The 13,169-nt window shown below is 46.8% G+C and overlaps 1 protein-coding gene across 2 annotated transcripts in view; it reads right to left on the bottom strand.

The window, feature by feature from the left end:
- The window catches only part of TIPE3 (TNF alpha induced protein 8 like 3), a 424,743-nt gene that overhangs the window by 352,865 nt on the left and 58,709 nt on the right, over positions 1–13,169 (bottom strand). The window contains exon 1 of one of the 2 annotated variants that reach the window (XM_086959011.1): positions 11,422–11,715. The exons of the other annotated variant lie outside the window; for it this stretch is intronic. Within the exon in view, the coding sequence (XP_086815137.1) occupies positions 11,422–11,467 (46 nt within the window). The 5' untranslated portion in view covers positions 11,468–11,715. Of the gene's footprint in view, positions 1–11,421; positions 11,716–13,169 lie in introns of those variants that run through there. 2 annotated transcript variants of the gene reach the window in all.

The raw sequence follows: 13,169 nt of genomic DNA, 5'->3' as shown, positions 1-13,169 counted from the left end.
AGGTAGCAATTGCTCCACTCAGCCTAGTGCTGACTCATCCAGCCTCTGGGGGGACTCCCCAGCCCCTGTCACTCACAAACCAGACAGTCAATACACAAACAGTCTCTGGCACACAGAAGGGTCAGACAAGAGAACAGCAACTTTCTAAAAGTACTGTCCTCAAACACAGGATCTAAAAACCACCTTTCCTAAAAGATGCGTTATTAAATTCTGAGTTCAGGGATACTAGATACTTATGTCCTATCTTGTTCCTATGGGAAGAAATGCCGTTAACCACTGTAGCCAGCATCCCCCATGTTAACCTAAGGAGCAAGATAGCCTTACAATAGTGAAAAACGAAAATGGCTGTAATTCACTACCAGAGCATGTCACCTGCACTAGTACATGCTCTACCTTTCACATACACTGCACCCTGCCCAGGGGGGTACCTTGGGCCTTCCATAGGGGTGACTGATGTGCACGAAAAGGGAAGGGTTAGGCCTGGTCAGCGGGGGCGCGGACCAGGAGGACATGGCAGTTCTAAACTGCCGTAGGCGCTGCAGTGGCAGGCCCGAGACACCATTTTAGAGCTACTCCTGTGGGTGGCACAATCAGTGCTGCAGGCCCACGAGCAGCATTTGTCATCACCGGCCCTGGCACACCCAGTGCACTTTACGAGGGACTTCATGGTGATACAAATATGCCAAACATGTATATCCAATCAGAATAACAATTTACATAGGGAGCACTCACACTCTGGCACTGATCAGCAGTGGCAGAGTGTCCAAAGCATCTAAACCAGCAAAAACGAATCCAGCACAGCATCAAAAATACAGGAGGCAGAGGCAAAAAGATGGGGGCAATCACGCCAAAGATGCCAGGTCTAACAAGAAGGCTCCAGACAACATAGAACTCAGCGATCGGACTGGTCCTCAAAGTGCCCAAAAGGCCCCACATCGCCCAACACCTTATGTTATGTTATAAAATTATAGAGCGCCTAGCTGCCCCAACAACGGAGCTTCCAAGCGCTAGTCTGTACTTAAATAATTACTGCGACCATGACCTAAGGAAAAGATACCAGAGGCAAACCCTAAGAAGAGAAAAGGCAAGTTTTTAGAGATTTCCTAAAGGACAAGTGGCTCTGGATGTTTCTGATCGACAGAGGGAGCGCATTCCATAGAACTAGGGCTATCTAACCTCAAGGAGTGCAGGTTCTGTACTCTGCGCCAGCCTAAAGCTGTTCTGGGAAGTATCCAAAATCTGGTTCTCTTCTAAAAACTTAGTTAGGATATCATGACCATGTCTCTCTGCTACCTTAGCAAGGAAAGGCAGGCGAGAGATAGGCGGAAAATTCTCAGGTTTGAAAGCATCCAGAGAGGATGGGGATGACCTTAGCATGCTTCCAGGGGCCATGTACAGATGACAGTGAAAAGGAAAGATAATCAATTCTAGACATGGTAAACGAAGAGAATCCTGAAACTTGGCTACATAGAATACCTAGCTCAGACAGACTCAAAAGAGAGAGGGCATTTAGCAAGTATGGGGCATTGCTAGTAGGGCCATCTGACCTCAAAGCGGTAGTCCTAAGGGTAAAGTTCGAATAGATCTCACATATCTTGCCAATAAAATACTCTGCTAACTTTTCACAGTGTGTATTGGAGGCTTCAATAGGGTCTTCTGAAAGTACAGGTTTTGCAAGACTATTTAAAAGGCTGAAAATCTCTTTTGTGGGGTTGTTGCAACTCCATATTTTATTAGAAACCTCCCCTGGATACCTTTCCAGAAAATATGCCAATTCAAATTAGTGACACATGTCTACAGAGCCCTCCACGACCAAGAACCAGCATACATGAACCATGCCTGAACTTCCACCAATCAAACAGAAACCTTCACTCTGCCTCCCTTGCCCTCGCACAGACACCGCACATCCACGTAGCCACAGCGGAGGCCGTTCTTTCTCCCACCATGCTGCCAAGTCCTGGAACGCCCCCCCCTCTCCACCTCTGAACATCACCCTTATTGATGAACTTCAGGAAGAGACTCAAGACCTGGCTTTTCGACTAAGCCCAGCATCCCAGCACCTGCATTCTATCATGGATGATAAGCTGCGCTCTACATTTACTGATTAACTGAATTGAAACCTTAAAATAAAAGTAAAAATACATAAAAGTATGTCATGCAAAATAGGGGCCCGGATTAATTCATTGCACCAGTGACTGTGAAGTTTACTACAGGTGACCGAGAAGTTTTGCGACAGCATTTATCACTGACCATCCGAGCAAATTGGCTTCTGGTCGTTCAGGGAAAGAATGACTTTTGCGCCAGCTCTAAATATTATTTTGCACTGATGGCTCTGTAAAATGTGTGTGAAAATTGCCCAGTTAGAGGTTCAAAATGCCCCTATCTTTGATTCAATTAATATAATCGCACTGGTTCTGAATTCCAAAAAGGAATCTGTCATCTCCATATTTTCATTGCAAATCTGCAACATCTTTTTGAGCAGTTTTGCAGCATTTGGACCTAAAAAATAAATTAACCAAAATAATTCTGGCTCCCACATGAAGTACATCATCAGATTTAGAAAATGCTTTATTACTATCTGTGTTCAGCTTTTCTCACCTCTTTCTTCTTGCATCCCTACATGTACTCTGTTCCTTTTGGGCACACCTTTCTAAGCCCTAGACCATCTGTCTAGCATATCTGAAACCTGCCAAAAATGGGCAGTGTGGGTGACTGGCATGTTTTTGCTACAATGAGGAGAAATTTTAACGCCAACATGAAAATGTAGCAGAACAGTGGAAGTGCAAGATTGACACATGCCTTGGAAATACAGAGATAGCACCACAAAGTGTTCTCATTCCAAGATTTCCACTTCATCAATCAATCAGCATTTGTAGAGTGTGCACTGTCACCCCTAGAGGCATCTGGGCGCTCAGGATGCTGTGTCTCTGTCGAAAAGCCAGGTTTTGAGACTTTTTAATTAGTCCACCAGAGAGGGTGCTGTTTGGATGTGAAACGGCATGTCATTCCAGGTCTTGGCGGCAATGTAGGAGAAGGAATGGCTCACACTGCGATGAATGTGCGGTGTGTGTGTGAGTGCGGCGTAGCGCAGGTGTCTTGCGGGCAGGTGGAAGTTCAGTCGATGGCTGATGTAGGATGGTCATTGGTTGTGTAGAGCTTTATAGGCGTGTGTGAGGATATTGAACTGGCATGTCTTCTGGATGGGAAGCCAGTGGAGGTTTCTGAGGTGAGGGGTGATGTGGGTCAGTTTGGGGAGGATCACGGATAAGTCTGGCTGCAGTGTTCTATATAGTCTGGAGTATTTTGAGGAGTTGGGTGGAGATCCCGGCGTAGAGAGAATGGCCATAGTTAAGGCTGCTAGTGATGAGGACCTTAGTGACAGTCTTTCTGTTGTCGATTGGATGCATTTAAAACTTCTGCAGAGAATGCAGAGGGTGTGGAAACATGAAGAGGTGACTGCAATGACTTGCCATTTAATTGTCAGGTGGCGGTCGAGGATGATGCAGAGGTTGCATGCATGGTTTGTTGTTGTGGGTGTTGGCCCAGGTTCTGCTGGCCACCAGTTGTGGTCCCATACAGAGGTGTTATTCCTGAAGATTAGCCTTCTGTTTTGTCGAAGTTGAGCTTGAGGCAGCTGTCTCTCATCCATTTGACTACATCTGTCATGGCACTGCAGAAGTTGGTTTTGACATTGGTAGGGTCCATGTGATTGAGAGGATAGGCTGAGTGTCGATGGCGTAACAGATTATGTTGAGGCTGTGAGATCTGAGGACATCTGCAAGAAGGGGCCTGTAAATGTTGTACATGGTGGGGTTGAGGGATGATCCTTGGGTTACACCACAGGTGATGTCCTTGGTGGCGGAGGCTTAATGGGTACCGGGGAACAAACCATGCCTTTTGGTTGGAAAAGGCTCCCTTGAGCTACAGAGCGGATCAGCTTGTGTTGATGCACCTGCATCTGGTCAGTGGTACAGAGACCTGAGAAGACTTTGGGAAGCATTTCCCCAAACTCTGAAATGATCTCCTGATCTCTATTGATGAAGGAATGAATACAGAAATACGTGTCTAGGGTTGCATAGGCTGCCCCAACAAGGATGAAAATTGAAGACTACAACAGAAGTAAGTTTTATCATGCATTGCATTTACCAGGATGCACTGGGGCAAATTATATGCTAGGATGTGAGGCAGTGAACTCTCTCCCTCCTTTTGTTTGAAAAGGATCCCTTGAGCTACTGAACTGATGAGCTTGGTGAGTGTTACAGAGACCTGAGAAGACTTTGGGCAAGAGTTCCAGCACCCCCAAAACGAATTATTGCTCTCTACTGATGAAGGAATTTATTTATCCATTTTAGAGTTGTATATAGCACAAAATAAGTTATTTTCTAAGTGACAGTGCTTTACAAGAATAGCGAAGGAAGGTGTGATATGGTAGGCAGTATACAGGCAACATAATAAAACAGTCATGAGGAACAATATTTACATAAGCACATGGTAAAAGGGGAGATAAGAACACAAAGTCAGACAAAACAGGATTATACATAGTTCGATTGGTATCAAAATGGTGTGTAGATGGCTGGGGAATGCATGAAAACTGTGCAGATCTTAGCAGGAATGGGCGAAGGTGTGATATAAAGCACTAACATACATACAGGAAGAATGAATCCAGAAACACAGGTCTAGAGTTACACAGCACAGTCTGAACTAACAAGGTGAAAAATTCAAGACTACTACTGAAGTAAGTTTTATCATGCACTGTGTTTACCATTAGGCATTGGGGCAGAGTGAGTGCTGAGATGTGAGTCAGCATGCTGTCACCTTCCTCACGTTTACATGTACCTTTCTATTGAAATCCTTTTATGTGGTGTCTCAACTCTCCATGGTTAATACTATGAGGTAAATACTATGAAAATCCCACTGAAAAATAGGACTGCGCTTCCGATGCCTAGTCAGTCCCTGCGGGCTTTAGCAGGAGAACTGTCCTCTTGCTTTCAATGCTAACGATCTTCCGTTCATCCACCTTCCTTCTGAAGCTTTTTCTGCCCCTTCTCTGTATCCTCAGAACGTACTGTCGCATGGTCACTCTACTGTCTTCCCCAAAGGAGGAGTCTCTGTTCACTCACAATTGTAGAGTCTGCTATTACCCTAGATCCTCAATGGAGTGTCTCTTGCACTGCCCATCTTGCTCTTGAGAGAGTTTAGCCCTCTCCTGCACCTTCTTAAAAGAGAATCACTCTTCGATCTCCTCAAGAACACCACGCTTCTGCTGTTTCTTCTACAACACCCTCCTTCAACAGGGCTCAGCCTTCCAGTAGTATCTTTTAGTGAGGAACTTCCCCACTGCTGCCTGCTAAATCCTAAGAGGGATAGTTTATCCACTGTCTCTTTAGTAATTACCCTGGAATGTTTCAAGCATGTTTAAGGAGTGTTGATAATATCCTCTCAGAGAGGGAGTATTTCTGAAGTGTTATGTCGTCCTTAAAAAAGGGCTCTTCCTCTAGGGTCCCTAGAAAGAGTGCTAGCCGCCTCCATTTTTCTTGCAAAGTGATTGTCCCTCAATAGTGTCCTAAGTTGTCACTCATCCGCTATCAGAACGAATGCTCAATTATCTCTCTAAACAGGAACATCTGGCTGGCATGCAGGCTCCAGAGGTGCGTCCACTAGGTGCACATGAATGACACAGTGTGTTAGTGTTCATTGGGTAATGGTATGGCAGCAGCTTTTCAGTGAGGTGTTAAATGGGGTTGATTGCCTTTTTCTTCAAGTGGAGTGAATATTTAACAGTGTAAGGTAAATGATGTGGCGCCTTTCTATTTTTGGGGAGCACATGTGAATAAGGTACAACACTCTCCATGTATGTGGTGCACTGGAGAGTGTGGTGGATGTATGGTGTATCAAGCGCTTTCAGGAATGGATGGGGTCTCTGTATTTCCAGGTGCATTAGTCCACTGGCGAAGGATCCTGTATGTCTCTTTATTGGGTGGGGTGGAGGCTCATTAGTTCAAGTACATCCGTGAATGAGGTGGTGACTCTTTATTTCGGGGATTAAGTAATGCATAGTTATATGGTTCTTTGTTTCTAAGAGACCGTTGCACGATGGATCCCTGTTTTTCGGATGTGTTAGTGAATAGGCTTGTGGCTGTGAATCTTGAGTTATATTATTTAATGATTCGATTAGCTGTAGTTATTTATATATAGAGAGAGTGTATTAGTGAATGAAATAATGACTCTACATGCCCGGGTGTTCTTCTGATTGTACAGAAGTCTCTGTATTCTTGGGTGTGGAGGATGGCCTATGGCTCAATGCCGTGGTGATATTTTTTACCAACTTAGCAGCTCTGAATTTCTGGTGCATATCACTGAATCGGGTAATTATCACTCCTCCACTTCTGTAACACATCAATATTTTAGGTAGTAACATTATATTTCATTCTGGGTGATTTAGTAAATGTGATGGGGCTACTGGTTTACTGCGGTGTATTAATAAATGGAGCAGTGACTCCATTTGGGGGTTCAACAGTGAGCTGTACATTGCTTTGTTTAGATACTGGATAGTTTTCTCTGTTCATGTATAGCTTAGTAAATGAGGCAGGATGCCTTTAATTCTAGAGTACATGTGGGTGTCACATAGGCTTTGTATTTTAGGGTGCATTGGTGAAATGAGAGGTCTACTAATGTTTCTGCATTTTTTAGTGAACAAGGTTGGGTTGTATTTTTGCACTTTAGTGAATGAAGATGTGGCTATTTATTTATGGGTATGGATGAATAGAATGAGGTCTTGGCTTGGAATTTCTCGACGGTTTATTCGAATGATTCCTGGTTCTGTTTTCTGGGGTACCGTTATGCATTGAATGGCCGTTCTTTATTCCTTAGGCACGTAAAGAAAGAAGTAGTGACTGTATTTCCGGGATCTATCTGTTAAAGCGCAGAGATCATGATAATGATGCCACGTTAGTGAAGAATGAGGTGGCTCTGACGACCTCAGGCGCAGCAATGATGGATGTAGAGAGTTTGTTTTGGGGATTTATCAGTGTATGTGGCACTGGATGAGTTTCTATGGCACTTCAGCGAATGAGGGTGTGCACATCTGGATCGCGCTAGTGAATGAAATGTGCTACTGTTTGTTGGTGTGCACTGAGGTGGTCGTTCTCTATTGCTCTTACTTTTCGTGAGTGGGTAGGGCATTTGTGTTCATACACTGGATTGAGACGGTGTGTTGTGTTTCTTTAGTGACAGCATCAAATGAGAATGGTGTGTTACTCTCTGGGTGCGTGTCAGTGAGTGTTTTACTGATCCTCCTTGTTGCATTCGCGAAGGAAGTGTGGCTCTGTATTTCTTTGTAATTTAATGAATGGGTAATGAATGGGGTAGTAGCTCAGTGTTTCTTGGGTGTGTTAGAGATTGGGGTGCTGCCTCTCCAATTCTTGGGTCTAGCTGGGTGATGGGAAGTGGGATAGTAGCTCTGTATTCCAGATGTCTTCAAGAAAGGGTGCTGACTCAATATTGCCTGGGTACATTGGTAAATGTGATAGCGCCTCCACATTTCAAGTGTACCTTTCGGCTAGCTTTTTACTATAAATACCCCATCCATACTCACATACATTGCTCAATATTTCTGGGGCAAATCATGCATGAGGTTATGGCACTGAACAATAAATCAAGTGGTTGCTCATGTGAATGCTATAATTGCTTCTTATTTCCACCTACAAAAGTGAGGTGATGCCTCTGTGTTTCAGGGGCACATCATTAAATGGATGGTTGATCCCTTTTTAAAAAAAATTCTTTTGGGGTCTAAGCTGCGAGCCCTATCTTTCCTAGGTGCAATCGTGTACATAGTGCAGTGAGAACATCATTTTGGTAATAATCCTGCTTTTGGGACGCATTACTGAATGCGAGTAATGCATCTGTGTTTTTGAAGTCTTTAATAGGGTAACAGCTCTGTATTTCAGAAGCACATTAGTGCATAACACGATAAGCCCATGTAATGTTTGATTACAATGTAAAAAGCAACAAAGATGCTTCTATACCTCTGAGTGTCTTCATGAGTAAGTTGACACCTTTATTTTGGGGTACATTGCTGATTGAGGGGACGCCTTTGGAATACGATGTCTGCTCTGTATTTCGGGGTGATCTAGTGAATGGTGTTTGGATTTTGTCTATCTGGAGTTCTCCAGGGGGTGGATGGTGGCTTTGTAATTCTGGGTGCGTTAATGCATGGATGGCGGCTCGGTATTTTGGGTCTTGCTAGTGAGTGGCTAGAGACTATTTGGGGCGTATATAGTAGTGAGTGGGCACTGCCTCTGTATTTCTGACTAAACTGTAGTTTCGGTGGGGTCTCTTTATTTCTGGGGCACATTAGTGAATAGGGCAGTGCCTCGGCACGGCTGTTTATATTAGTGAATATATGTGGCTCTAAATGTCTGATTATACTGTGAATACTACTTTGTATTTCTGTGCACGTTATTGAATGGGTGGAGCCTTTGTAATTCTGGGCGCTATACTGCATTGATGTTGGCTCTGCATTTCATGGCCAATTAGTGAATGATGGGAGACTGAGTATTTGAAAGGTGCATTAGTGAAGGGGCGCGGCCTCGGGATTAATGGGTACTTTAGGGAATGTTTGTCGGGCTCCATGTAGTGTTGAATTGAGTGTAGCTCTGTATTTCTAGGTGCAGAAGTGACATGGCACATAATTCTAGACTCAATAGTAAATCGAAGGTCGCTCCCATTGTATGGGTACATTAGTGAATGGGGCCGTGACCCTATCTATCTATGTACTTCAGAGAATAGTGAGTGGCTCTCTATTTCTGAGGTTCATTCGGGAAGTGTGGGTATATTAGGGAATTCTTGGTTGCTCTTAGTTTCTGGGTGTATTGTTGGAGTGGTGGTTCTGTATTTCTGAATGCATTACATGAGTGGTTAATTATAAAAAAGTTGGAGACTTTGTTTTTCTGGGGTATATTAATGAAAATGCGGTGGCTCTGTGTTTTGGTGTACATTCATGAATGGGTGGTCCTATCCTTGTCCTATTAATCTAAATATTTTGACTCTATATCTCTGGGGTAGATTCATAGATTTTTAGAAGATAGCATATTTCTGGCTTCCTTTAGAGAGTGAGGTTGTGGGGCCAGATGTAGGACCGTTTTGGTATGCGCAAACGGGTTTGCAAACCTGTTTGCGCATGCAAAAACAGCGTGGGCCATGTACAAAGCCTATTTAGTGAGTCACAATTTATTTGTCGTGTGTTTCAGTTTAATGTATTTATGGGAAGTGTGTGGAAGTTAACGTTCACAGAGTGTTTGCTCACGGAGTTCAAGCTCCGTGTCTCTGCGTGTTAGTGAGAAGGATCTGCTCGCTCTGGTGGCGCGCTCGCAGTGCCTGGGTGTTTCTTATGGTTTCGTGCGCTCGCGGTGGCTGGGTTTCTTTTATGGTTTCGTGCGCTCGCGGTGGCTGGGTGCCTCTTATGGTTTGGTGTGCTCGCGGCTGGGTGTCTCTTATGGTTTTGTGCGCTCGCAGTGCCTGGGTATTTTTTATGGTTTCGTGTGCTCGCGGTGGCTGGGTTTCTTTTATGGTTTTGTGCGCTCGCGGTGGCTGGGTGCCTCTTATGGTTTGGTGTGCTCGCGGCTGGGTGTCTCTTATGGTTTCGTGTGCTCTCGGTGGCTCGCGTTGGCTGGGTGTCTCTTATGGTTTTGTGCGCTCACTGTGGCTGGGTGTCTCTTATGGTTTTGTGAGCTCGCAGTGGCTGGGTGCCTCTTATGATTTCGTGCGCTTGCGGTGGCTGGGTGTCTCTTATGGTTTTGTGCGCTCGCTGTGGCTGGGTGACTCTTATGGTTTCCTGCGCTCGGCCTAGCTGGGTGTCTCTTATGGTTTTGTGCGCTCGCGGTCGCTGGGTGTCTCTTATGGTTTTGTGGGCTTGCGGTGGCTCGGTGCCTCTTATGGTTTTGTGCGCTCGCGTGGCTGGGTGCCTCTTATGGTTTCGTGGGCTCGCAGTGGCTGGGGTCTCTTATGGTTTTGTGCGCTCGCGGTAGCTGGGTGCCTCTTATGGTTTTGTGCGCTTGCGGTGGCTGGGTGCCTCTTATGGTTTTGTGCGCTAACAGTGGCTGGGTGCCTCTTATGGTTTTGTGCGCTCGCGGTGGCTGGGTGCCTCTTATGGTTTTGTGTGCTCACGGTGGCTGGGGTCTCTTATGGTTTCCTGCTCTTGTGGTGGCTGGGTGTCTCTTATGGTTTCGTGTGCTCGCGGTGCCTGGGTGTCTCTTATGGTTTTGTGCGCTCACGGTGGCAGGGTGTCTCTTATGTTTTTGTGCGCTCGCGGTGGCTGTGTGTCTCTTATGGTTTCGCGTGCTCGCGGTGGCTGGGGTCTCTTATGGTTTTGTTCGCTCACAGTGGCTGGGTGTCTCTTATGGTTTAGTGCGCTCGCGGTGGCTGGGGTCTCTTATGGTTTTGGGCGCTCGCGGTGGCTGGGTGTCTCTTATGGTTTTGTGCGCTCGCGGTGGCTGGGTGTCTCTTATGGTTTTGTGCGCTCGCGGTGGCTGGGTGTCTCTTATGGTTTTGTGCGCTCGCGGTGGCTGGGGTCTCTTATGGTTTTGTGCGCTCGCGGTGGCTGGGGTCTCTTATGGTTTTGTTCGCTCACAGTGGCTGGGTGTCTCTTATGGTTTAGTGCGCTCGCGGTGGCTGGGGTCTCTTATGGTTTTGGGCGCTCGCGGTGGCTGGGTGTCTCTTATGGTTTTGTGCGCTCGCGGTGGCTGGGTGTCTCTTATGGTTTTGTGCGCTCACGGTGGCTGGGTGTCTCTTATGGTTTTGTGCGCTCACGGTGGCTGGCTGTCTCTTATGGTTTTGTGTGCTCGCGGTGGCTGGTTGTCTCCTTCGGTTTCTCCTCGGGCACGGACCACGCGCTTTTGTTTGTTGCTAAACTTTTGTGGATTAGCAGTGGAGAGATTCAACGAGGCTGCTGTTCCAGATGTGCATACAGAAGCAGCTGTATTTCTGGGGTAGGTTAAAGAATAGGTAGGTGTGTAGTGTATGGGGGATACGTTGGGAAATGGCTCTGTAAAATGGGTTGAAACAGGGAATGAACTATTACCTTTCTATTTTTGGGGTACACTAGCTCTTTTTGTGATAGTGTGATATAATCCTGACCGGGGTCTTGTGTTTCAGTTTGGTGTATTCATGGGAAGGGTGTGGCAGTTTTGCGTTCGCTCAGTGTTGGCTCACTGAGTTGGTGCTCTGTGCGCGTGAGTGCGACGGCTCTGCTCACTCCAGTGCGCCCGCGGTAGCTGGGTGTTTCTCGTGGTTTTGTTTGTTGCTAAACTTGTGTGGGGTAGCAGTGAAGTGATGCAAGGAGGCTGCTGTTCCAGATGTCCCTGCAGAAGCAGACGGGCTGGTTTCTGTGCTCGGCTTGCCTCCCTCCCGCCACCCGGCTCTTACCTGGTGACAGCTCTCCCTCGCTCAGCTCGCCCGAGTCCGTGTCCATGGCTGCCGAGACGCGCACGTGCAGGTGTGGGCTCGCTATGCTGGGCTCACGTGCCGCCGCGTGCACAGGTGGGGCGGACGGCGGCCGCTGCCCTGCACCTGCCGCTGAGCGGCTCCGGGTGCCTCTCCCGCGGGAACCACAGGAACGGATCCGCCACTGGTTCTGCGCACCCGCGTAATAAATCTGACTGCTTACTCCTCGCCTCGGCGCCGGGTCGCAGCTCGCACACTGCGCAGCCGGTGCATGGTACCCGGCCCCTCACTCGCTGAGAGCGCGGAGGTATTGCTATTTTTTCGGACTGCACATTCCGAGACGCTTCTTGAAGAGCCCCCGTACGGGTCAATTGGCTGCTGCTGTCTCTCTTGAACACCAAAGCTGGCGCGCCCAGCCAGCTCCTCCTCCCAGGAGGAGGCAGAGGACTCCGCTGCCTGCTGGTACCAGCGCGAGCCCACTTCACTAACACACAGCATGGGCAGAACAAACTCGCACCAAACATCTCTTCATGTAAGAAGTGACACACAGGGCTTGCACGAGAAACAGGGTTATGGGGAGAAAGAAGGGAAAGGGACACGGGAAGGAGACACAAGGAAAGAGTGCGAAATAAAGGAAAAACACCGAGATTAGAGAGATGAGGGGCGGAAAAGAAGGGACAACGGCTGTTTCTTGGGATAAAGGGCAGAAAGTGGAACCAGCAACGATAGAGGCAGGTGGGTAGTCAGTGGAATGAAGTCGCAGAGAGCACGAAATGAGAAAGTGGCAGATTGAGAATACTGAGTTTAACAACTGTGGCAGAGGGATAGGCAGGGACGAGCAATTTCTGAGGAAATAATGGGTAGGTAACATCATGGGCAGCTGAAGATTGGTGCACAGTGCCGTCACGATAGAAGAAAAAACGCGATTATAATGCTCAGCTAACATAGTTAGGAGAAGGGGAATTTGGGCAGCTGCCCACCACAAAGGCAGACAAAGTCTGCTGTTTTCACTTTTCACTCAATTTCAAATACAGTCGGGAAGAGCCATTGCAGGCACACTGGCGCCCCCCTCGCGTAGGGGGTATTTAGATGACCATTTTGAGTGGATTTCTCTCATAAAGTGACAACGTACCTGACTAGAATAACACGTTCAGGTGCAGACTTTGGGAGCAGAAACAGCTGACCTGGCCCGCGCTTCCACCCTTCCATTTTGAAATAGTGCTATTGGGGGCACTACTAGGTATGCATTGTATCAAGAGTCCCGATCGCAAACCATTGAACAGTCTGTGACACATCTAAGGAGGTAGCATCTGATTCGTAAAATGGGAGGGGTCCACTTGGGAGCTCTCTCCCTGTAGAAATTGTGTTAGCAGCCTCAGGGGGAGCACACAGTGCTCTCGGGGACCACTGCCTGCTCCCTCTGATGTGTTCCCTAATAGAAAACTTTTTCCTAAGGTAGCATTGCTTCCTTTAAGGAACACAGGTTTCTTTAAAAAAAGAAAACGTTTGAGAAGGCAAACATAAGGATAGTAGTCTGTTGTCTCTTTCAGGCCGCCATTCATATGATGCAGCCAATCACAGGGGGTTGCAATTTGTGATATACCCCCAAAAATATTAATTATGCAGGTCATTCTGTAATCCCATGCAACTTGTGATTTTTCAAAGTTACCTAATAGTACATAGGTCAATTTACAAAACAAATACTGGCCACAAAAAGTCAGAGTGCAATT

Source organism: Lissotriton vulgaris, chromosome 2_1, assembly GCF_964263255.1.
Source record: "Lissotriton vulgaris chromosome 2_1, aLisVul1.2, whole genome shotgun sequence".
NCBI classification, from domain to species: Eukaryota; Metazoa; Chordata; class Amphibia; order Caudata; family Salamandridae; genus Lissotriton; species Lissotriton vulgaris.
This window is presented reverse-complemented; position numbering and strand designations above follow the sequence as displayed.